We start from the raw sequence: 27,047 nt of genomic DNA, 5'->3' as shown, positions 1-27,047 counted from the left end.
AAGTTACTTATCTTTACGTAAGGAATCCAAATCTGCCATAAAAAAATGGGGGCTCCTAATTAAGATTTTGAAGTAACCCTCCACTTCACCCGTGGTGGTCGTGTTTGACGTGATTCGATGGATTTTTAATAGTTATTTATGATAAATATAAGTGTCAAAAGTACAATTTTAAGGCATGCATCTGAAGGTTTGCAGAATGAGCGAAGCGAATATCCTGAAGTGATTCCAGCAAAAAAGTGAACTCCTGTTATTGGAAAATATATGCATCTTCCTCTTCTTGTAGTTCTTTCTCCTATCGGAGGTTGGCTATAATACAGCTATCCGTGCCTTATTGGCGGATCTTTTCCCATTAATTCGTCCCTGCATTATGAGCCTTAATACCTCAAATTTCGTACCTCTAGTAATGTGGCCCAAATATTCCAACTTTCTTGTTTTGATGTTGTTTATCACCTCGCAATCCTTTTGTAGCTTTCTTTACACTTCTGCATTCGTAACTCGTTGGATCCATGGTATTTTCAAAATCGTTCTAGAGCTCCACATCTCAAATGCTTCCAACTTCTTTATGTTGTCTACTTTTAATGTCCAGCTTTCCATTCCATACAACAAAGTTAAGAACACGTGGCATCTTAGGGCTATTATTCTCAGCTCCAGAGGTAGGACCCGATTAACAAACATTTTTTTCATTTTTATAAATGCTTTTATTGCAATTTCGATGCGTGTCTGATTTCTTTACCTTGGTTGCTGTTTTCTGTTACCCAGATTCCCAGATATTTGTAGTTATTCATTCTTTCTACTTGTTTTCCCTCGATATCTAGTCTTCCTACTCTGTGTTGCTTAGAAATAATCATGAACTTGGTTTTCTTAACGTTCATTTGTAGTCCATATTTTCTACTGACTTGATGTAATCTATTCACTAATCGTTGCAGTGCTTCTAGACTGTCTGCAAAAATAGCGGTATCGTCTGCGAATTTTATGTTGTTCAAGATTTTTCCGTTTATTGATATACCCTGATATTCTTCCTCTGATAGTGCTTCCTTAAAAATAGCTTCGCTGTACATATTCAATAACAATGGAGACAACACGCAACCCTGTCTAACACCTCTTTTGATTTCTATGGTTTTCGTTTCGACATTTTCGATTTTAACCGTTCCAGTACAGATTGAGAATAACCCGTATATCTCGACAGTCCACATTCTTTTCTTTTAAAAGTTATACGAGTTTCTGATGTCGTACTCTATCAAAAGCCTTTTAAAAATCTATAAAGCAGACATAGAGATCCTGGTTCATATCTAGTCGTCTTTGTGCGAGAACGTTAAAAGCGAACAGAGCCTCTCTCGTTCCTAGTCCTCCTCTGAATCCAAACTGGGTGTTATCTATATCTTCTTCTGTCCTGTATCTAAAATATGTATGAAAAATGCCAATTTTGGTCTTTTTTTGGCATAATCCTACTAAAATATATAACTATTATTGTGTTTCAATTTATCAATCAAAGATAGAATAAAATTTTTATTTTTTTTAATATAACGCGGGCACATAAATTTGATACACCCTGTATATTGATTTGTAAATATTTATTAGAAGTTAGTTTTCACGCAAGGTGGTTTCTCCTAAATGAATTTTTCCATGAAGAATATTAAAAACATTTGTAAATAAAAGTGAAGTGAAAGTAATTTAGGATTATTATTTTAAACCGATTGTTTATTACGGGAAAGGTAGAAGCCATAGGAAATTAGTTCTTAGAAAATTAAGGTAAAGAAAGTTTGGAATTTTAATCTCTTTTTGTTCAACCCCGAGTAAATTTTGTAGAATTTCCCGAAAGTAATTATTATGATGGTAGGAATATTTTTGAAAGTATGAGTGGGTGTTTCGAATGAAAAAAAGAATGGGGAAGAAGAAATGTCTCTGATTGGTTTGGCAATTTGGAATGGGAAGGAGAGAAGGTTGAATTTTCAGATAGTTTTGGAAAGAGAGATTATTGTGTTACCGGCATTTGAGAAGAGCAATAAAAAGTTTTCGTGAGTAGTTCAGAAGCAAGTACTAGTGTTTGTTTTGATAGTGAGAGTAGCTGAAAAGTGGAACGAGAGACAAATCAAATCGAGAAGAAATACCTCTTTGATTCTGTAAAGTCCAAGAGAGTAAGTTACAAGAATGATCGTTATTAAAATTATTTGTGACACCAAGTAAAAAAGATACTTGGGTCTCAGGAGATTATTGTTGAGAGAAAGAGGGGAGAGAGTTTTGGAGTTTATTGAACGAGTACTGGCAAAAAGAGGCCTGGCTTGTGTTTTTGGAGAAATAGTTGCTGGTATCCTGCTGGATTGCTTGCCGAGAACGGAGAGGGCTTTGATTGGTAGCCTAACATAATCAACAAGGAGGAGCTGTTTGTGTCAAGAGGAGACATCATTGTGTATGAATCAAAATGGTCAGTCAATAACCTATGTGATAGATTTTCTTTATAATCAGAAGTTAAATTTTTACGTAAAAGCATATGCATTTAAGATTCCAACATTTCAAAAATTTAATAGGAAGTATAAGTAATTTGCGAATACCAAATTTGTTTGTTTAGCTTGTTTTATTAATGGTATCAAGAACAAAGCGATAAATATTTGTTTGAATTAGATTAATTTATATGGTAAAAGTTTCTTTTGGACAGTTATGCCCACAGGATTTAATTGATAAAGTTATAGAGCATTGCTTTTGATAATAAAGGTATTTGTATGTGTTTATTTATGATTTTTCTATTTATTTCCTTTTCCTTTTTTATCCCGATAAGGATCAACTAAGAGATACTGAAGCCACGAGAAAGGATAAGTATAACCTAAGAGAATTAAATTAAATTTTTTTGAGAAAAGGCACCCTGAGATTTTTTCTTAATATTTTTATGTATGATTTGCGTTAATTAAATAATTGATCAAATAAATAATAATTAATATAAAAGTATTAGAAAGCAGATCATAACACTATATATTTTTAATATTTAGAAGATTATAACACCTATCTCCTGTAAATTGTTTTCGGATCATATAAGATAAATAATTGTATTAGATTTTACATAATAAATTTAATTGACACATTTGACAAAACGTTTATTTTTAGACACACAATTAATAACTACAGGTATAGCAAACTAGGCAAAACAATATTGTCCATTGTTAGAAATTTCCCAAAGCCTAAAAACGTTCTATTCATTGTGCATCAAGTAAAAAACTTACCGTAGTCTGAATCGTCTGTGTAGTCATCGTTCTTGTTGTCCGCCTCGTTGTCAGTAAAGTCCGTGTCCGACACTGATGAACTTTCCACGATGTTGTTGTTTTTGCAGGACGCTTCGTGGTCAAGGATCTCTTCCTCCTGATACGTCGTCGCCTTCTCTTCGCTATTTAGTTTGTGATAGTCCTTGCGAAGGGGTCGGTTTTCTGGAAGGAACAAATTCTCTTAGAATTACATAGATTAGTGTCATTTCATATACGTGCTGTTGATATAATACAGAGTGAGTTTTATGTACGGAACGCGCCAATGGATTGTTATAGATTCTGCTGTGTAATGGTAGGGGAGTAAAGTATACTAAATGTGCAGTCACCCGAGCGTTATGGGGACCTATTGGGTTGTGAAGAGTATGTCATAAAACCAAAAAAGTTAAGTAAAGTTTACCATTTTAGTGGGGTCTTCGAATTTTTAATTTAATTTTCTATTTCCAACTATCATTTTTTTAAATTATAGCGCCATCTATCCCTAATTCGAAAAAACGTCTCGAATCTCGAATAAAAGTTACTTATTTTTACGTAAGGAATCCAAATCTGCAATAAAAAAATGGGGGCTCCCATTTAATATTTTAAAGTAACCCCCCTCCCCCAGCCCCGTGGGGGGTCGTGTTTGGTGCCATTCAATAGATTTTTCGAAAATATTGAATAAGTGTATTATTCAGTTTTTCGACCTGATGTTCATTTCGCCAGATATCGCGGGATTCGTATTTAAAATTTTAAATTTACGCCCCACCCCTCTCCGTGGGAAGTCGTGTTTGGTATCATTCGATAGATTTTTGAGCACGTATTTTTTTAGTTTTTCGATCTGTCATTCATTTCGCGAAATTCGCTTTTTTCTTGTGAAACTTTGGAACTCACCTATTTCTTTACGCCCCGCTCAAATCGTCAGATTTTTGAAATATACACTGTTTTGCATGTACTTAACTTACCTTATCTTCATCTGATGATATCGAGTTTTTCTAAGGATAGATTTTTTTTTCGGCCCTCCCTTAACGAACTCCCCTGCAATAAGAGCCAAGATATGGTAGAGGTACATTTTCAGGGTACTTCTCCCCATGTAATAATCTGACGCGCTCGAGTAACGGCAAAAATCCCCGCTTGGGCTCCCCTACCATAAGGGTCTTTTGATGTAGCTGATATTATAGTGGTATTTACATTGTTGTCAGATCTTTTGGTTTTCTCTAAATATAATGAACTTTCTTATTTAAAATGCATTATCATGTCTGCTTTTAACCCTTTTAGGTTTTACTTTTTTATAGAACGAACTTATCAACAAGAGAGAGGTCCTAAAGAGACATAAAAGAGCCAGGGAAAATTTGGGCCGTGTAATTTTAGTTGCCTAAGTCAACTTAGATCGGGGAAATTGACTTGATATTTTTAACTTGGTATCAGGGCTGATGGGCAGTATTTCAAAATTGAAATACATTTTTATTTTTAAATACGTCGGAACTCTGATATTGTCATTAAATGAAACACAATAAAATTAGTTATATTTATTATATCATGGTGCAGTTCTAAAACCTACAAAGTAGAATATGCCAAATCGAAAGACTAAAACCAGTAGGTATTTCTTTTAATGAAGAAGAGAGTTCTGACGTATTTAAATACAAAAAAGTATTTAAATTTTGCCCATCAGCCTTGATATCAAGTTAAAAATATGAGGTCCATTTCCCCGATTTAAGTTTATATAGGCAACTCAAATTACATGGCCCAAATTTTTCCTGGCTCTTTTCCGACTCTCTTTAGGACCTCTCTCTTGTATGTTCGCCGCAATCTCGCTTTACTGTTTGAATGGGATCAGCATTGACAGTTCATTGGCGAAAACACACACGAATCTTAAATGACAAGCGTTGTCATAATAAAAAACAAAGTTGATATTATTGTCAAAGCCGTTACCTAGCTACCCAAAAGCGTCCCGACAGTGTAAAAATTAGTCCCGAAAGTAGCTTCTTTCGGTATAGTGTAGGAAACAGAGTTTGAACCTCGCAAAATAGACACAAATCTGGTTTTATTTTTTTTCTGGTATATCAAGGGGTACTTATTATAAGACTAACTTTTTCTTAAAAAATTTCGTTCTGGAACCCCCATTTTCATCCCTTTAAAGGGGGTAATTTGTGATTCTTGCGAAACGTAGCCCTTCCTGTAACTTTTGCAAAAAATTTACTTAATAGTAAAATGAAGAGGACTGACTATATTTCCTACTATTTATTTCCCGACAGCATATTATGTACACCCCGTTTACCGGGGGTGGTGCCCCAAAGTTGACAAGTTTTTAAAAAAGATGTTTTTAAAAAAATTATTATTCCCTAACTGTAACAAACATTAAGAAGAAACGTAGGGGAGATTAATCACAAATAAGTGGCTGATTTTTTGGTATAGGTTTCATTTAAGGGCAATTGCCCATTTTTTAATTACAGGGTGTTAAATTTTAAAAAACCCCTTTTTATACCATCTGAACCGCCTATGCTAGAGTAAAAAAATTTTCAGCGATTATTCATGTACTGGTGTTATTTACAAATTTCTATAATGCATCACCATTTTTTTCCCGAACCACCCCAACAAAAAGGAGACTTAATAAAGAAAGTGATTTTTTTGAAATCCTTCATACACCATGCCCTTTATTAAAATGCTTTATATTTAATTTTTGGCTCGTTCTTATTACCCATGCATGGACCCTAAAATCGATTTCTTGATGCAACCCCTGTAGCCAAAAAATAAATAAATAATGGGGGGGCGGTTACAAAAAAATTATTTTTTTGCTTTTTGACCCATATGGACGTATGCTCTATCAATAGGATTTTTCATAAATATATATAATTATTGCAAAATCTCTGCGGAAACTACCCCTATCCTTGAAAATATATTGCAGAAACTACCCCTATCCCTTCGAGAGCATATTTTTACGATTTGCTCATTACCTATGGATTTTTTAAAACAAAACTTATACCGAATTAAAGACCACTATTCTCGCTACAAGTAAGATCCTATGCATTTTTTCGTATAAGCAACCGTTACGGCACAGTGGCGCCGTAAACCTCAGAAATGCTTTAGAGGGCTCCAGTTTATTTTTTTTTTCGTCACCTATTCATTTTATTGATAACATACTTGTTATGGAAAATAAAAGAACACACTGTCTGCTACACATTATGACCTATGCATATTTTATTTTATTTGCACCCTAAAGTCACAAGGGTGACCCAAAATCAATTTTTGATTATTTTCTTTATTAATTCTCCTTTTTTTGGGGTGGTTGCGGGGAAAATATGGGGGTGCATTATACAAATTTGTATATAACACCAGTACATGGATAATCGCTAAAAGTTTTTTTACTCTAGCATAGGCGGTTCAGATGGTATAAAAAGGGTTTTTTTTTAATGTAACACCCTGTAATTAAAAAATTTGCAATTACCCTTAAATGAAACCTACTTAAAAAAATCGGCCACTTATTTGTGGTTAATTGCCGTAGGGTCCTTCTTAATTTTCATTACAGTTAGGGAAAAATATATTTTTTAAAAACATCTTTTTTAAAAATTTGTCTACTTTGAGGTGCCACAACCGCTAAACGGTGAGTGATACGACATATATGCTGTCGGGAGATAAATAGTACGAAATATAGTCCTCTTCATTTTACTATCAAGTAAATTTTTTGCAAAACGTACACTAAGGGCTACGTTTCACAAAAACCACAAATTACCCCCTTTAAATGGATGAAACGGGGGTTCCGAGGCGAAACTTTTAAGAAAAAGTTAGTCTCATAATATGAACCCCTTGACATACCAGAAAAAATAAATAAAACGGACCTTCACTGTCCATTTAGCGAGGTTGAACCTCTGTTACCTACACTAGTACGAGTTGTGTAAAATAGTACTTTCGATTTAATAAATCATACCAAAAGTTTTATTTTCGGGACGGCTGCAGAAAAAAGAATATTAATGACAAAGTTTATCTCTTTTTTAATACACACATTTTTCATAGTTTATTACAACTCAATTAACGAAAATAAACCGAATTGAATCTATATTCCCCCCATATAGATTGGAATACTTAGTTAGAAAATCCACTATAAATAGCACTGCTATGTCAACACCCGCTGTAAAAACCCGGATTTGTAGTTCTTTACAAACAGAAGGAACAAAGTCTCCTCAAGCATCTCGGGCCCTTAATTAACGCTCCGACGTAAGGACTTCTAAGAAACGGAGCTTTCCGCATGGAAAACTTTCGAGAAAACTCTACAATTCCTGCATGAAATTTTATTGTTGTAATCGTTTAGAACTCTATTATTTGTTTTCGAGTATTTTCCGTTCGTAAGGGAATAAGAGAAAACAAAAAGTTGTGAAGCTGAAATGTTTTTGTTGGTTTAAAAACAACGTGAATATCTGTATCAAGATAGACCATTTTATTTATCTCTTTCTCAGGAGGATTATCAATATTTATTAAGAAAAACTTTTGATGTACAAAATTTATCTTTTATTAAGCCTAAAAACTGTTGATGAGATAAAAGCATCGGAGCTTATTTTAAGAGGTGCTTGAAATTTTTAAAAGCTTATTACTTATGAAATATAGCGAGTAATCGAAAGTTACTCCTGCAGAAGAAATTTAAAACAGGTTCTAAAACTTTTTCTTTTTGCAAGTATTAATTATCTGTGATTAAGACCCTTGTACAGGATTTATATTAGCATCCAAAGAGTAAGAGTATTCCATATCAATTTAATTTTTAAAGTCTTAAACAAATATTATTTACATGTACTGTTTTCATTACGTAAATGGGTGACATTGCTTCTGCAATGCAGGCCACTCGTTTTGAAAACAACGGAGACAGCAATTATGTTACTATTAGTATTTTCACTGTCAAATTCAGGTGTAGTCAATCATAACAAAACAATTACGATTTATTTATAGATACGGAGAAAGTAAAGAAGAGATTATTCATTACTCATACAGCGACGTGGTTAGATCAGATACGTTGTCCACCAACTAGTTCCTGTCGTATTTAGTATTCTAAATAAATATATTCTGCTAAATAGTATTTTAATTAAATCAACCCCATCATCGGGGGTACCAACCCCCAGTACCAAGGTACCCTGTAGACATGAGGGCTTAACACGGTTTATCTGTTAAACACGCGCTTGCATGTGTACGGTACCATTTGTTCATTGGTAACTTGAAACGCGGCGTTAGACAAATGCGGCGTTAGACAAAGTCAAGAATTTATAAATCCAGTGTAAAACTAATAATGATATACGCATTAAAAACAAGACCCGATACAGCCACAACACAAAGACTAGATACTGAAAACGACAGAGGTAAGAGTACTGATAAGAATTAGAGGAGATATGTTGAGAGATCGAAAGAGAACTGAAGCTTTTAGAAGAAAATATAAGGTATAATGTATAAGCGAATGAACACTAAATAGAAAAGAAGAATGGAATAACCACATATTCAGAATGGGAAAAACACGTGTGATCAAAATACCAAGAGAAAGATCACCAATCGAGAGAAGATGTATCGACCGATCGCGCAAAAGATGGAGTGACAAACTCGCATAGATGTATCAATCCAATGAACAAACAGAATTGCTTATAAAGAGGAATAAGTAGAAGAACGTAAGAAGTACGAAAGTAAATTAAAAAAACATTTCCTTTGCATTGAAATAATTTGGACCAATTTACTTTCGTTACTACTAGTGCAGTCAGTGAAAGTGGACATGAGCTATTATCTCCGATTTCGTTCAACCTCCATCGATTTGCCATCGTTGGTGAGTGGTTAGAGGATATCTCAAGGAACAAAGGTGCCAACTTGTGCTTCTACCCTGGAGGTGGATGCCACTCCTTCGCGGGGGTGAATTTTTTTTTTAAATAACCTAACAACTCGATAGAGGGACAAATTCTAAGCAAAATTTTTTATATAAAGATATTAATATAAATCAAAAGTTTTTGAGTTATTAAAGATCAAAGATTTTAATTTTTCGTGAAAAAGTTCATGTTTTTAACCAATTTTTCATAAATAACTCAAAAACTAGAAGTTTTTACAAAAAACCCTTAAACCCCATTTAAAACCTCTTAAATGTTAACCAGAAGTAAGTTATAGGTAATTGAATGTATATTTTTTTCAGCGAGTACCCAAATCTAAGTATTCAAGCTGAAATAACGGGAAAATGATGCATTTTATAACATACACTTATTAAACATTTGTCAAAGTACTTAAAAATATCTATCAAACAAGCCAATTAACAAGTTGATAGTAGTAAAATTTATGCTCCAACAATTTTCCAAAATTTATCTTTTAAATATTTTTTCACAAACTGATATTATTTTTCTTAATCACTCCGATAATTCTTAAGATATCAGGTTCACTTAAAAACCATTTGAAATATAATTCCAAGGGCTATTAAAACATGTTAAATTTAATCTCTTAGTCTTAGACTACTTACTTTTTTTTTAATAAAAGGTTAAATTGCCCCGGTTACATGGTTCGCAGCAAAATTTAAGCTTTAAACGTTTATATCTCGGTTATTTTTTACCCTACAGAGATAATAAAGGAAGAATCTTTGACAGAGAAAAAACTAAAATTTGGTTATGTATCATTTTTTACGCATATTGAACATTTTTGGAGTTATTATCAAAAGAAAATGAAAATTACGGTAATTTTAAAAATGCTGATTTTTTTAAATTCTAACTTTTTTTCAAAAATATGCACTCTAAACCGGCCAAAATTGTTGAAATCATTAGTTATGCTAATATACAGAAATTTTTGTAAGGACTACCATAAATTTTAATTTCTGTGGAAATGACGTATGTTTTATTTTTCACTTTTTCCTTAAAAATTCCAAAGGGTTCTCTTATTTTCATCATAACTTGCTTAATTTTGATGCTATTAACTTCTTCTGGAGCTCATTTGATAGGTATTCCAAAGTACTTTGACAAGTGTCTAGCAGATATATTTAATAAAATGCATCGTTGTCCCGTTATTTAAGCTTGAATACTTCGATTTTAGTACTCCTCGAAAAAATATACATTCAATTACCTCTAACTCACTTTGAACTAACATTAGTTTAGTTTTTAAGTGAAAAGTTCAGTTTTTTATTACCTTTAATTTTAGTAATAATAAGTTTTTGTGAAAGCTTATAATTTTTGAGTTATTCGTGAAAACAGCTTTAAAACATGCATTTTTGTTTCGAAAAAATAAAATTTTTGATCTTTAATAACTCAAAAAGTATTGATTTATATTAATAACATTATATGACAAATTTTGATTAGAATTCATCCCTCTATCGATTTGTGGTATTATATTAAATAAATTAATCCCGAGAAGGGGTGGCATCCACCCCCAGGGTAAAGGCGCAAGTTGCCATTATGTCACCTTTGTTCCTTGAGGTATCCTCTAACTACTCACCAATTTTCATGAAAATCGAGGGAGGTTCAACGAAATCGGAAGTAAAAACCTTCAGTAACTGCACTATACGCACCGTGTTGCACAGTATAATATTCATTGTCGCAATTTATTTATGATTTATTACAAATGTCACTTATAAATGTTTAAATTGTGAAAATTATGATAAAAATGGATAAAACACCTTCAAAAAATCATTACAATTTTCATAGAAAACGAAGTTCGTCAGAAGAATCCAATCAGAAATTGTTTGCAATCCTTTCTTGAATATTATGAGAGATTTTTGGAGGTCCCATAAACAAAATTTAACAGTAACTGATATAGGTGAGAAGAGGAGCCCAAAAGTCAGATGATAGAAAAAGACTATTTTTTATTCCTTTTTGCTAACCTATAAGATAAATTAATGTTATTTATTATGCTTAATCAAAATTTGACCCTCACGCACAAGTTGTAGTCTATGTGACTAACAACTTCAGTGAGAAACTGGGTTTATTTATTATGTTGTTAGTTGCTACAAATAAAGTCTATTATTATTATTATAATAATCCCAAACAGTCGTATATTCATGGAGTGGACTGTATTTAAATGGTCTCTGTGCATGTTTATGAGTGCACTTTTTCTTTCTGGTCGCCGTAAATTTGCCATTAGCCTTCCTTAGAAAACCTATTGCCTTAATTTTAGCGCCATCTTTGGCATCAATATTTTTACAGATAACTAAGCAACTGTTCAGGCGTAAAAGAACTCACTTACCAAATCAAAATTGGCGAGAAACTGCAAAGATCTCCCCAGAAAAATTGCAAAAGTCAATAAAGTGCCATACACATCCTATGCAAATGCAATGTGCTAACATCATGAGACAGTGTTTTACGAAAAGATCCTAAAACTACAAATGAGGAAACTGTTGGTATTCATTAAGGTGAAACAGTAGCGATCAACAGGTAGCGAAAACGCGTTCCAAGATTGCGGCTGTAATTTTGAATATTTTTTCGAGATATTTGGCACACGTATTCGTAATATAATAAAGAATGGCGGTACAGAGTCCAATTTGAAAAATATATTAATACGTGGAAATTACTCTGTAATTAAAAACAACATTAAAAAAACGAGCCTGTACCGCCATTAAGAAGAACAAAAAAATACACTTTCTTCAAATAAACTTTTTTACCCGATGCCTAGATTTTGTGTCATTTTGGAACTACTAATGAAATAAAAAATTTTATTAGTTCCAAAATGACACAAAATCTAGGCATCGGATAAAAAAGTTTATTTGAAGAAAGTGTATTTTTTTGTTCTTCTTAATGGCGGTACAGGCTCGTTTTTTTAATATTGTATTTAATTACAGAGTAATGTCCACATATTAATATTTTTTTTAAATTGGGCTCTGTACCGCCATTCTTTATTATATTACGAATACGTGTGCCAAATATCTGGAAAAAATATTCAAAATTACAGCCGCAATCTTGGAACGCGTTTTTGCTACCTGTTGTTCGCTACTGTTTCCTCTTAAGACTGCAGGCCTTATTGAAGGTTAATAGCAAGAAGAAGGTATGGTACAAACATCTGATCAGCAAGTGTCAGATATTAACGTGTCTTCCGTGAACTCAAAAGAAGAAAAATAGAAGGAAGAAGATGCTTTCTTGAAAGCAAGGATTATGTAAGAAATAAATTTATTATAAACAGATTATTCTAATTAGAATACTATTTTATTTATGAGTTTTTTAGTTTAAGTCAATAACCTGTGCTAAAGTATGTACAGTGTAACCTCGTTAAAACGGATTAGTCGGGACCGCGGCCGATCCGGATTATCGAAAATCCGGGTTAGCCGGAGAAAATGGTTAAAATTAATAAAATACGGTATACTTACAGATAAACTCTGTTATAATTAAAATAACATGAAATATATATGCACAGTACACATCTAAATTACGTATCAATTACGCCTTTATCAATTCTACCTAATGCTTCTAGTTTCTTTTCCATTGTCACTACAACATTTTTACGTTTTGTTGCCATTACGTAGACAAAAAACACGCAAACACAAAATCTGAATAGATTTACGAACGATTACAGAACGGAAGCGAACAATACGACTGTACTACACACAATACGGTCTCAATCGCAACGATGTTATGTTATTTAATAACATTGAAGACTAAGAGCATTGTTTAAAAAATAATTTTTTAATAGTCTTTAAGTCTTTTTTAAACAATGCTAAGATATTTTGAAAAAAATAAAGGATACTACAGGTGGCTGTTGTTTCCGATAACATGACAATGAACGTCGTGTGCCATGAGCCATTTTTACTATCGTATATGTAGTTCAAATTACACAAATACCTATTATCTCTCAAATATTATATTACATACATTTTTATTGTTGAAATGTTTGTCTGATAAAAATCGGTCCGGGTTAGCCGGACTTCCGGGTTATCGGAGGCCGACTTATCGGAGTTCCACTGTATTCTTTTTTCATAATTGGATCCTGAAATTCCCGAGAAAATTGCTTAAAAATATACCACCATACTAAGTAAAACAAGAGCTTTCAAATAATGTATCATATATGTCACTAGATTGAATTTAAAAAACTAAATGATCGCAAGGGTTTTTCAAATATCGGAAAACTCCCAAATTCTGTATTATATTAAATATTTTGTATTTTACTTACTACCATTTACACTTAGCCAATGATGACACGCGGGCTATATAATCACAATTTGCTCCTTTTTGGAAATACAGGCTGACACAATTTAATAGACAGGTTCAAGTTGATTAAGTAATCAGTATGTCGCTGGTGACAAACAATTTAAATACGCTATGTAATTGAATCGTTAAAATCATTAATTACTCACCATCCGATGGGTTTAATTAGTCTCATTAATTGTCGAAGGTACAAAATAAGTTCAGGGACGTGACATACCGAAAGGATTATCTGATATTTGGAGTTGATATATCGAAACTGAGTCAGTAGATAAATTTATGGAGTGTTTTTATTAAGCTAAGCTATTAGTCAGCTAGTAGTATATTAGCTAGTAGTAGCTATTTTAATAATATTCATATTAGAAATTACAGACAATTTAAAACTTATAAAAATATTTTTTTAACTTTTTAATCATGAAACGAAAATAACCAATTCAAAAATTTAAAATAACGAGAAATAGAAAGAGTAGGCTAATGTGTATATCTTAACAATGATCAACTCCACAAATGATTACTTCCAGGAAGCCAATATAGAAAAGGCGAGAGCAAATTTCAACAAATTGAGATGAGCTCTCTGCACAAGAGATTTGAAGTTGGAGCTAAGAGTTACGTTGGCCAGGTTCTACGTTTTCTTGACCTCATTTTATGAAATGGAAGCTTGCACCTGGCATCAATAAAAAACTGGAATCATTCGAGCTGTGGATGTATAGAAGAATTCTGAAAATATCGTGGACAGAACATTTTACAATCAAAGAAGTTCTTTGAAATATGAATAACGAAATTAAAATCTTAAATACAATCAAAACAAGAAAATTGGAATATCTCGGACATATCACACGTCGAGAGAAATACAGCTTCTTGCATCTGATTATGCAGGAAAAGATTCAAGGGAAAAGAAGCATAGTGAGACGTAGAATATTGTAGCTGGGCAACCTGAGAGAAGTTCTAAAGGACATTGGCTTGGACGGCAGAGATATTGAAATAATTGCAAATTTAAATTGGAATCAAACAATATCAGTTTTAGTAGATGCTGTGAAATCACAGGCTCTTAATATTAAAAGATGAGTACGGCAGGGATGCCTCCTGTTGTCCCTGCTTTTTAACGTTTGCTGTGAAATAATTTTCAGAAATCCACTTTCTGAATAATAAGAAGGAATAATTGTGAACGGTGAAGTCATCAATAATTTGCGATATGCGGACGATACATTACGCGTAGCTTCTAGTATGATTTTATAAAATCTTACGGTTCGTTGTTCTCAAACATGTTTAGAATAAAGTTGACAATTTGCTTCAACACACTAAATAAATGGGATTCTCTCCCCTTTAAAAGGGATAACTTTAGTGTAATAATTAAAGGGTCTTGGTAAAATTGTGGGTTGTAGGTTAGGCCACACTGCATCTCACAGCGTTAAATGAGAAATTATATTGGAACCAAAACCGGGCCTTAAGGGATACCATTCATCAGATTTTGTTTTTGAAAATTACACTCTTTGAGGTGAACATACTGATCACTATTTGACAGACACTAATCAATTAATCAATTAGTTTAAAACATTACTATGATTATTAATAAAACATTACTAGAAATAAACATGAATGTGATTATTTCATTCATAGGAGATTCTGACCCATATAAAACTACAGAAATAAAAATTAAACTGATTATTTTTTGATGATTTTAACTTCCAATCGTATAGTAAGATATTTGATCACGTGTTTAATTCTGTCCAATCAGATTAAAATTATACTGATAATTATCTACTGTAAAAAATTACCGATATAATTTTTTTAAGTAGATTGTTTCTGTTTAATAGTCCATTCTTTCACGGTTTTTGCTTTAAATTTTAAAGAACCGCTTGGATTGACATGAAATTTGGCATACGCATAGCTTACATGTCAAAGAAAAAAAGTGATATTGTGCCGATGTGTGCTCTTGCCCTGGGGGTGACTTTCACCCTATCTTGGGGGTGAAAAAATATAAGTCTAAAATAAGTCCGGAAATGGATAAACTGACTAATTTTAAGTAACTTTTGTTCTATAGAGCTTTTTCGCCAAGTCAACACTTTTCGAGTTATTTGCGAGTGAATATTTTCATTTTTCAACAAAATAACTACATTTTTAGACGGTTTTTCGCAAATAACTCAAATAGTAAGTATTTTGTCGAAAAAACATTCTTAGTAAAAATATTGCCTGTAAAAAAGTAAAAAAAAATGGTGTACGCGTTAGGTCTCTGGACCTCGTAAAACCAGAGTTATAGCCAATGAAAAATAGATTCATATTCACCAAATTTCAAATAGAATACTTCGAAGTGAAATATCCAAAAAATTAAGCACTTTTTGTTTAATAAAAGCTTTAATTCTATTTTTATAAAAAGTCTCTAGCATTCAATTTAAGCAAGTTACGCTCAAAATAATGTTGGTCGCTTTTGTTTTGGCAAAAAAAATCGGGAAGACCACCCTCTAATTAGCAACTTCAATGAAATTAATCGTTACCGCTCCACAAATTATTTTTCTTATGTTGTGTTTATATGATCTATAAGTTTCATCGATTCAAAATGTTTATTTTGGAAAAAATTTGGTTTTAAAGTAAAAAATTTTTAAAAATTTTAATTTTGAAAAATATGCTTTTTTTCAAAATAACTTAAAAATTGTTAGAGATACCAAAAATCTCGAAAAACAAAAAAAGTCAGCATTGCTTTTCTGAATATCATGTATTTTTTTGTTTTTCTGTTAGACAAAAATTGATTGAGATTTGGTGTTTCTAAATTTGCATACATTCGTGATGAGTGACTCGTTCAACCCCTTTTAACTACAGCCCTTTCAAAAATAAGGACTTTGAACCGATAAAACTTACAGATCATATAAACAATACATACACAGGTCAAGAAACTTGTGAAGTCGTAACGATTAAGTTCATTTGAGATACTAATTAGGGGGTGATTTTCCCGTTTTTTTTAACAAAAAAAAAGGAATTAACTTTATTTTGAGCGTAACTTGTTTACTTTTGATGCTAGAAATTTTTTTTATAAAACAAAAATAAAGCTTTTTTTAAACACTTTAGATAAGTTGTAATGAGTTTTCCCCGAAATGTGCTTCATTTTTGGTTATTTCACGTTAAAGTATTCCATTTGGAATTTGACGAATATGAACCTATTTTTAATTAGCTATAACTCTGCTTCTACTAGGTATAGAAACGTGATATATACACCATTTTTTTAAATTTTTTACAGGCTATATTTTTTCTATGAATGTTTTTTCGACAAAATACGTACTATTTGAGTTATTTGCAAAAAACCCTCTAAAGGTGTGGTTATTTTGTTGAAAAAATGAACATATTCACTGGCAAATAACTCGAAAAGTATTGACCTGGTGAAAAAACTCTATAGAACAAAAGTTACTTAAAATTAGTCAGTTTATCAATTTCCGGACTTACTTTGGACGAATACTTTTTCACCCCCAAGAGGGGGTGAAAAGCACCCCCGGGGCAAAAGCACATATCGGCACAATATCACTTTTTTTCTTTGACTTGTTAGCTATGTGTATGCCAAATTTCATGTCAATCCAAGCGGTTCTTTAAAATTTAGAGGTTTTGCAATATTTTACCGTTAAAGAACGGACTATAATGGCAACCAGTTTCCTAGTTTTGACCAGTGGCGGCGCCTGGTGTAAAATATTGGGGGTGAACACATAATGTTAACATATAAAAAGACCTTGAGACCCTATTTCCGTAGGTAAAGGTTTTTGAGTATCTTCAAATTGTAAAAATCAAAGGACCTTATTAAAAATTACAATAAAATGTATTTTATTGACTTAAAATTATAATTTAGTGTTTAAATGTTACAAGCAAGTTTTGTAACGAAAGTCAGTCGCCTGTTATTTTTTAGATAAATTATTCACAAACAAATTCAGTAACTTTTGGAATTTCTTGAATCATTTTTTTTTATTGAAAACATTGCAAGTGCAGTTAATCGATCCTGGCTCATAGCTATTCTAAGGAAAGTTTTGATACGTTTCAATGCAGAGAGACATCGTTCTGTTTCTGCAGTTGGAATTCCAATCTGGAATTCCAACTGGATAGTTAAAATCGTATCTTCTATTTTATTCATTATGCTTCCTCTTCTCCAAATATGTGCTTCACACCTACACAATTTGTAAGTTTTTACACAAATCTCCATTTTAAATAATCATTTATAATCCCGACGTTTTCACTTTGGTACATTCTTAATTAACAAATTTGGTTTCGGCATTTTTAATTTTTCTTCTAAATATAGTGAAGAAAATTTAATTGATTTTAAATATTCCACGCTAACATTTACGTCCACAAATCCTTCCATTCTTAATATACATAGTTCCGAAATTCGAACTTCACGAAAGCAAAATTTAAACATACGTGTGCCGTACACGTTGAAAACACCAAAGATCATGCCATACGATCACATCCAACTTGTGATCCTGTGACCATCTAAACTTGTGGGCTATAGCGGGTAGCGGGGTGGGTGGTGAGTCGTATGAAAAGTCATTGGGATAGGAACCACTGTGAGAGCGGTGAACGCGGGGTTCTGTCTAAGGCCTCGCATCCGTGAACTTTCTCCTTTGAAATAGAATAAAAATAATTATATGTTACCTATTAGATACTTATAAACTCCTTGGATCTGTTATTTCGAATTTCAATTACTGTATAGTTAGATTAAAATGTTATTTATAGAATGATAAATATTACATATATGAATGTTGGTGTGAAAATAATTTTGGGGGTTCACGTGCACATGTGCACTTATGGAGAAACCGCCACTGGTTTTGACAACTGTCACATTTAAGAAAATATCCATAACATACGTATTAAAAAATAATCTTACGAATATCACACGACAGTAAGAATAAATAACAAAATAATGCTTCATTTTCACTCAAATTTGTTGTCATTGGGCAATAGCCACTCGAGTCCTGCGGGCTCTCTTGTCTATTGCCAGACAACAAATTTTCGAAAAACTGTCGCATTATTTTCAATTTATTCTCACTCTCTTGTGATATTATACCCGATAATTTTTGATAATATCCCGTAGTCAAGTATATTAGGTCAGATGCCCTTCTTTACTACGAAAAAGTACATTCAGTGACATTAATGACAATTAATGTTTTAAACATTACAGGTTTGTTCTAGCAAACAGTCAAACTAGTCAGAAACCGTCAGCAAACAGTTGGTCAGTGAGAGAACATAATCCAGTCACCAGTGCTATCACCTCTACTCGCGCTGGTCCACTATTCGCTGATGGTTTCAAACCGTTTGACACTGATGCTAGAACAAACCTAATAACAGTGATGACTTTCAACAGTCAAATATTTGTAACAACTGTGTGTTGATTTGTACTAATTTGTACTTACATAAATAAATTACAATAAAATTTTGGTTTAGAACAGTTTTATTCAAGAAATAATCCCAACAAATTGCACTCGATCTCTAAAATTATTATCGAATTTTTGCCCTCGTGACACTTTGACATAATTTCACTCCCCTTCGGGTCGTGGAAATAAAACTGTCAAAGTGCCACTCGGGAAAAATTCGATAATTTTAGAGCTCTTGTGCAATTACTACTGATAATTTTTGATAATATCCCGTCGTCAAGCATTACGCCAGATGCCCTTCGTTACTACGCAAAAATGAACATTCAGTGACATTAATGGCAATTAATGTTTTATAACTTGTCACAGAGAACAACAAGAAACAGGTATAATAAATATTCAGGTAAACATATCAATAAAATATTAGTTAAAATGACTTAAAAAAATTGTTTTATTCATGAAATAATGTCAGCGAATTACCCTCGATCACTAAAATTATTATCGTTTTGTTGCCTCGTGACACTTTGACATAATTTAAATACAATTTAAACAGACACAAATTAAAATTGTCAAAGTGTCACTCAGGTAACAAATCGATAATTTTAGAGCTCTCGTGCAATTACTACTGTTTATTTCATTCATAGGAGATTCTGACCAATATAAAGCTACATAAATAAAAATTAAAGTGATAATTTTTGATAATATCCCGTCGTCAAGTATATTACGTCAGATGCTCTTCGTTGCTACGAAAAAATACATTCAGTGTCATTAATAACAATTAATGTTTTAAAAATTATAAAAGTGATGACTTTCAACCGTCAAATATTTGTAACAGCTGTGTATTTAATTGTACTAATTTGTACTTACATAAATAAATTACAATAAAATTTTGGTTTTGAACAGTTTTATTCATGAAATAATCGCAACAAATTGCACTCGATCTCTAAAATTAATATAGAATTTTTGCCCTCGTGACACTTTGACATAATTTCAGTCCCCTTCGGGTCATGAAATTAAAACTGTCAAAGTGCCACTCGGGAAAAATTCGATAATTTTAGAGCTCTTGTGCGATTACTATTGATAATTTCATTCACAGCAGATTATGACTAATAGAAAGCTACATAAGTAGTCAGATGCCCTTCGCTGCTACGTAAAAATGAACATTCAGTGACATTAATGGCAATTAATGTTTTACGACTTGTCACAGAGAACACCAAGAAACAGGTTTGGAAAATATTCAGGTGAAGATATCAACAAAATATTAGTTAAAATGATTTAAAAGACGGTTTTGTTCATGAAATAATTACGGTCTCTATCTCTAAAATTATTATCGACTTGCTGCCGTCGTGACTCTTTGACATAATTTCACTCCCCCCTCGGGTCGTAAAATTAAAACTGTTAAAGTGTCACTCTAAAAACAAATCGATAATTTTAGAGCTCTCGTGCAATTACCACTGAAAATTATAAATAAGAAAGTTTTCTTAGCAATATACTATTTGTGACAAAATCAAAAGCTTAGTGAGATGATATTTTAAAATCCCTCCAAAATATAGCTAGTGAATTGATCAATAGCTAAAATGGCTGTTTTATTTTTCCATAGTGCATACTGGTTTTTGGCAAGTATTTTATTAGATTCAAAATGAAGATTAAATTAATTTTTTTAATTTGATTTTTTTCTTTATAAACCTTTTTTAAAGATGGACAACAAAGTTATGGGTTAACAACTGTTGCAATCATCAATAGAACCTTTATTCTTAAACAGAGGTATTAACTTGGCAGTTTTGAAAACTGTAAGTTAAGTATTACATAATACTGATTGATTTATTAAAATTAATAGAGGTTCTGCAATTATATTTCTAAGCAGGTTTAATAATTTATATGTTAAATATGTCAAGATCTCTGCTGTTATAATATAATTTATATTTTCATTTCTAAAATAGCTAAGTCAACACCACCAAAGTTCACTGGCTGCAAAACAAAATAGGGGTTATTTTTCTGTGGTGGATACTTCAAATAGTCATCAAAAGTTAGCTGAGAAACCTCAAGTTCATTAAATTTTATTTTTATTTCCAAAATTAATTTACCGTCAAAACATATTTCGAATTCCTGGAAATATCAGATACATTTTGATTTTATGTACTCCTGAAATATTTATGGACATTGTGTTCTGGTATCTAATACTAAAGTTTCTCATTCTTTTACTATCTTCTCGAGGAAGTATTACATATTGGCAATCGATCCTATCTGAAAGATATACCCTTATTTACAAGGTTACATGCGGAAATTCTAAATGAAATTTACAAGTTTTCCCGTGTCTAAACAGGATATGACACATGAGCTAATAACTAATAAGCGGAATTTAGATAGAAATTATTCTCGAACATAATTAAGTTTTTGTTTGTTCGCTTCTGTTGATAGATTTTCGATTATCAGCGAATGTACGTACATTAAAAATTACTGAGTCACACACGTGTACAGAAAAATATACATAGAGTCAGGGTAACAACCCAGTATCACTCTAATAGATTTTAATTCATATATTTACCTACATGGAATACAAAATTAGGCCGATATTAGAAACTGGTTCCCTAGTTAAAATATAAGTAAACTATTATTTGTTATGAAATTAGTATACACACATGGCTTTGTATCAACTCACACAAAATGCACGTTTCATTGTATATTATGCAACGAGCATTTAACGATGGTCATTATGAAGCGAGTATGAGGGATACGAAACGAGTCGCATAGCGGCGAGTTTCGTATAGAGTACGAGCTTCATAATAATAATTAAATGCAAGTTGTATACATGATTTTTTCTATGATCATTCACAACAAAAAATATATTCAAATTTATTAGATAATTTTGTAAGGCAAAAAAATTAAGTTGTTTGTCAGTTTGTTTACATATTGAGAACTGTCAAAGCGTATGTATTTGACTCGCCATTGGTCACTGCGCGTGTGCCACCTTCATCGCAAATGCCATATCGCGATACTATAGGGCTTTTCATCGATTGTCATTTGTTTCGAGCTTCTGTCATGTGTCACATAATATTAATATATCTACGCCATACGTCTTTGGTTTGTATCATTGGTATATAGCATAACGTATGACGTAGATATATTAAAATTATGTGACACATGACAGAAGCTCGAAACAAATGACTGTGAATGAAAAGCTCTATTGGTTAAAAATCTGTATCGTAATGAAAATCTGTATCACAATGAAGTTCATTAATGAATAGACAGAATTTTTTGTAAAAAATTATTCTTTTCTCTTTTTCTTTGTTTCCTTTGTTTTCTGTGTATATCTATTGTGTATTCCTCACCCCTCTAAACGACCCCGCCCATCATCTACAATGATGGAGCAACGGCGTCTTCAAGTCACCAACGTATTAGTATGCTTAATCTACTTTGTAATTTGGTTTAATCTGTATGTTACAAGCTTCATGAAAAATTACAATGTATGTAATTATTGTAACGGTTTACAAATTATAATTTTTTGTTCATACCATATCTTTATTATTACTTGTATATTATAATATTGTCAATTATGTAAATATGTCAATGATTTTAGTTACTGAGACACTTTTATCTAAATAAAATAACTACAGTAAAACATCAAAAACCAACACGCATATAAAAAATGTAGCAATAGCAATTAGTATTTCTGTTGTTTTGCGATTTTGAAAGCTTCAAAGCTTCATGTAATTCTAAAAACAAACATTCTGTTTTCAGTGAAAATTTGTTTAATATACCCCATTCCACGAATATACGTCTGTTTTGGATTATCGCGACAACGATTATTTTACTGTGCAAAATATGAAGAACGAAAGTAAATTGCAAATTATATTGTTGTTTATTGGAGTAACTATTAGAGCAAAATACTTTCGTACTTCTTATGTTGCACACTAAAATATTCGTTGTCGCGGTAATCCAAAACAGGATTACCGCGAATACACCATACCTTTTAATGACTAATACACATTCACGTAAACTAACCTTTTTATTTTTTTAAATATGCAAATTAAGTGGATGTTTCATGCTGCGTATGCATCGTATTTTCATCCGATTTGAAAAAGATTTATGTATATTTTCCGAAGCCTGCTTATCATCTAAGTAAAGCATACATAATAAAATTCTGTATAATAAATACAACAAACATTAGACGTATATTAAAAATTAATGACAAAATTAAAAAGAAATTAAACAGAAATTAATACTACATATTGAATTTATTAAAACCTAAAATTACTACGTAAATAATTTATCTGAAGAATCTTTGGTTCAATATAAAAAGATGTTGTATCATATTTCGTCGCATGATTGCATACTTACCTAAGCATCATAACAAAAATATTTCTTGCTATTGTCACGGTCCCAGGCCGGCCCTGTCAATTCCGGAAACTTCTGGCGGCGAACTGGCTGAGACCCTTTCTGTGGGCGAGAGAAACTTGTTTACAATCGGCGTATCTAGAAGGCCATCGATAAACCTTTTCAACGAAAACATTTCGTTTATAAATTCGCAAAAGTGTGTGTGTTATTGCGTTGCCGCTCCTGCAATATTCAGATCAGATTTATCGATGGAGCCTTATGTAGTTTTTTCTTCTGAATCCAAATCTGAAAACGGCAATTCGATATTTCTAACCGTCTTCGAGATAATCGGCCTCAAAGTCTTAAATGTGACGTCACAATCGGTTTATTTTCTACCGACACACTACACGTCCAGCTGAAATCGTTGCTATTAAGTAGGCTAGTTTTTAAATCTTGACTTGTTAAGCAAAGCATAGGTTATTTACATTTGAGTTTGACACTTCGTGAATGTCAAATTAATTTTAAATTAAGTATAAATAAAATATCAATGACATTTGATAGTGAATTTAATTCTTATATAAAATAAATAAGATGTTCAAAAATACAATTTGAGTATAATATTTTAAAAGCAATAATTTATTAACAGTTTTAAAAAGGTTTATACCAGTATACAGCCTCCCCTTTATGATAAATGGACTGTTCCATTTGCTATGAAATTAAAATATACCTAGTCGGTTCGCTAAACTCGACACAACTGGCTAGTGATTTTAGTAGGTAATTTTTCTGTTTGTTGAGAATTTTGCCGAAATTGGCAAAATTACTAATTATTTAGTAATTATTAACTACCTATTTAGAAATTATTTTTTTGTCGAATTGGCAAAATTATTGACTAAAATCACTAGTCAGTTGTGTCTGAGTTTAGCGAACCGACAGTATATGAAATAATATTGTTTGGTATAAAAAAATTATGGTCTGATATGTGCAATTACATCCTTCTAATGGAAAAAAATATTTGAAGATTTTTCTCAAATTATGGATACCAACAACATTTTCATTTATAACTCTTTTATTTTTAATTTGACGAAGAAAAGTTCTCCTTCATGAAAAGCTCTTCATGTTCTAAGATTTATGATGCAACCATCATATATAAAATTTAATTAATTTTATACGAGGTATATAAAAAATATGAATTTGGATCAAGAGTAAACTACTTTTATAGTTCATAACATTTAAATTAGAATGATATAATTGCACATTAAAATATAATTATTACTTCTAAACTACTTTTCATAATAGAAATTTTCCATATTATGAATTATAATACGTAAATATACAAAGTGTGCGTTATGATAATGCTCGCATTTTCAGCTTGTCTTTATTGTTCTGTAAATAATATTATTTACTTTTCGATTTTTCTGGAAATCAGTAGACTAATAATTGTATGGTATGTTAAACAGTAAATGGTTAAGTTCAATTAGTTACCAATATAAACAGCCCGGATTGACCGATAATAGTATAAAAGGCCCGGTTTCAGGTAAAATTTATTTTAGGCTTTATTATGGGAGTACCGTCTAGTCAGTGTTAATTGCAAAAGACCAACTCTGTCTACCTCGGTGGCTTATCGCTCCGGGTGAGTCTTAACAATGGGCCAGGTCAGATAAATTTAATAATATTTACGACCGCACTAATTGAACTCAAACCAATTACTGTTGAACAAACCATACATAACTATATAAATAGACATTTTTGGAATTAGAGTTTAGTTGTGAATTTGAAACCGTCGGTGTACTTTGATATTGTGACGGGCGCGGTATAATTTTTGAATTTGTAATTAGATAAATTAGTAGATTTGGTGTAATATATAAATTAGACATCGTAGTTTGTAAAATAAAAGATATAAATTCAGTGTTTTTCATTTGTTTAGAAGTAAGTTATTAAAAATAAATAAAGTCAACTAAAACTAAACGTTAGGACCTAAAAGATAGAAAAGACAACTTTGTAACACTATGAATAAGTTCTTTTTATTTCGATATACGCCAGTCAATAGGGAAAATATGAAAATTCTTATAAAGGTAATTTAAGGTTTCTTCCGTGAAGACGTACAGCTAATTTGGCTTTATTTTTCTTTAAACAATCATAAAGGGTGAAAAAATCATTGTTTATCTTTAAAACGTTTCTTATACATTTTAGATCATAGTGGTTCAACTTCATTTTTAATATACCTATATTAAAAAACTTCAATATTTTATTAAATTTGTTATAAAAAATTACTTGAGAAAGGACTCAATTGTATTTTCATTATAACCAATTACTGTGGTTCAAGCTCATATAATAATTATGGGTAGTATTTTTTTATTAAATATACTCATTGCATAATAATATTACCATATTTAACAATTTACCGTCATTTTCAGAGACGTGTTTCCTTTAATTTAACTTTGTCTATTGTGAGTACGATTTAATCCTGTACAAAACACAATAGGTGGAACCTAATTTTACTTACGTACCTACACAGTAAAACTGACAACAAAAATTCTGGTGAAATGGAAAATTAGTTTAAATAATTATTTTATTCAGTTGTTAACTTTATGTTTTGTGTTACTAATTTTCTTCAAAAAATAGTTGGCGAACAATTCCTTTACCAACTAAATATTTTCTTTGATCTTTCACTTATTTTCTATCCTCGCCTTTTCCACGTATTTAAATACAACAACTAGCTCAATCTGAGGCAAGTCGTGGCCTAATATGAAAAATTCTTCTTCTTCTTCTTCTTCTTGTAATAGGACTATGTCCTGTTTCTTCTGTTACAGTCTTTGCTGCGATCCGGAGCTCCAACTCTCGTACCATCGTTTTTTGGGTCTTCCTATGGGTCGCTTGGTGTTGGGCTTCTGTGTTTTCGCCCAATGCGCCATACGTTCAGGGTCCATCCGATCTACGTGGTCTCTCCACATGCGTCGTCGCGCTCTTGTCCATCTCACTACGTCTTGAACGCCTAGCTCTCTCAATGTCTTCGTTTCGTATTCTATCTCTGAGTGTGATACCTCTTATGGATCTTAGGGTTTTCATCTCTGTTGTTCTCATTATTTGTTTGGTCTTTGTTGTCTCGGCCCTTCTCTCAGCTGCGTATGTCAGTACGGGTCTAACACATGTCTTATAAATGCGGACTTTGCTTTCGGTGCTCATATATTTATTCCGCCAGATTATATCCCTCAGGAAACCAGATATTCTCGCTGCTTTCGTTGCCTGCTGTTTTGATTCTTGCCACAGATGCCTGTCGCTAGATATTTCCACACCTAAGTATCTGCAATCCATTACCTGTTCGATTATATGGTCGTCCACTACTAATTTACATCTAATTGGGTTCCTGGATATTACCATCATTGGGTTTTCTCTTTGGATAGTGTCAGGTTATACTTTTCGACGGTTATTTTGAATTTTTGTAGTAGGCGTTGTAAGTCATCTTCGTTTTCGGCTATTAAGATTGCATCATCTGCGTAGCAAAGTATTCTCATGGTTCGGTTACCCATTTTGTATCCCTGATTCATTATGTTAACACTACCTATAACTTCATCCATTATTAAATTAAATAGGCATGGACTGAGGCTGTCCCCTTGTCTAATGCCGGCATTGATTTTGATTTCTTTCGTGAGCCCGTGTGTAGTTTTAATTCGTGTTTTGTTGGATCTATTGAGCTCTTTGATTATGTTTCTATACCTATGAAAAATTCATAAGTCCAAAATATTTAATTTTAGATTTTTTATGGAATCTGCTAACATTATCCAAAAACTATGTACGGCTCTGTTTTCTTTAATATAGTTTACTAGATTTTGCTAAAATGAAATCTGTATTGAAATGAATGAAGTCCATTAATGTTTAAAACCATATGAAATCCGCACAAAGCCCACAAGTCTACCCTTGTTAGTGGCCAAGGCGTTTACAATTCAAACCGATTATTATACAATAAAAAGTCTTTTCATTGTAAACGGGCGAGTACCTACAGGTCAAATTGATTATTAAAAACGTGAATTTAAATGGTTTGGGGACTTGTG

General features: G+C 32.1%; 1 protein-coding gene across 1 annotated transcript in view; it reads right to left on the bottom strand.

Moving 5' to 3' along the window:
• The window catches only part of LOC114332509 (uncharacterized), a 753,248-nt gene that overhangs the window by 533,944 nt on the left and 192,257 nt on the right, over window positions 1–27,047 (bottom strand). Inside the window, exon 2 of the mRNA XM_050650253.1 lies at window positions 3,213–3,413. Coding sequence (XP_050506210.1) covers window positions 3,213–3,413 — 201 coding nt within the window. The remainder of the gene's footprint in view (window positions 1–3,212; window positions 3,414–27,047) is intronic.

Source organism: Diabrotica virgifera, chromosome 1 (genome assembly GCF_917563875.1).
Source record: "Diabrotica virgifera virgifera chromosome 1, PGI_DIABVI_V3a".
Classification (NCBI taxonomy): domain Eukaryota; kingdom Metazoa; phylum Arthropoda; class Insecta; order Coleoptera; family Chrysomelidae; genus Diabrotica; species Diabrotica virgifera.
Note: the sequence above shows the minus strand (reverse complement) of the source record. Positions and strands in the feature narration are given on the sequence as shown.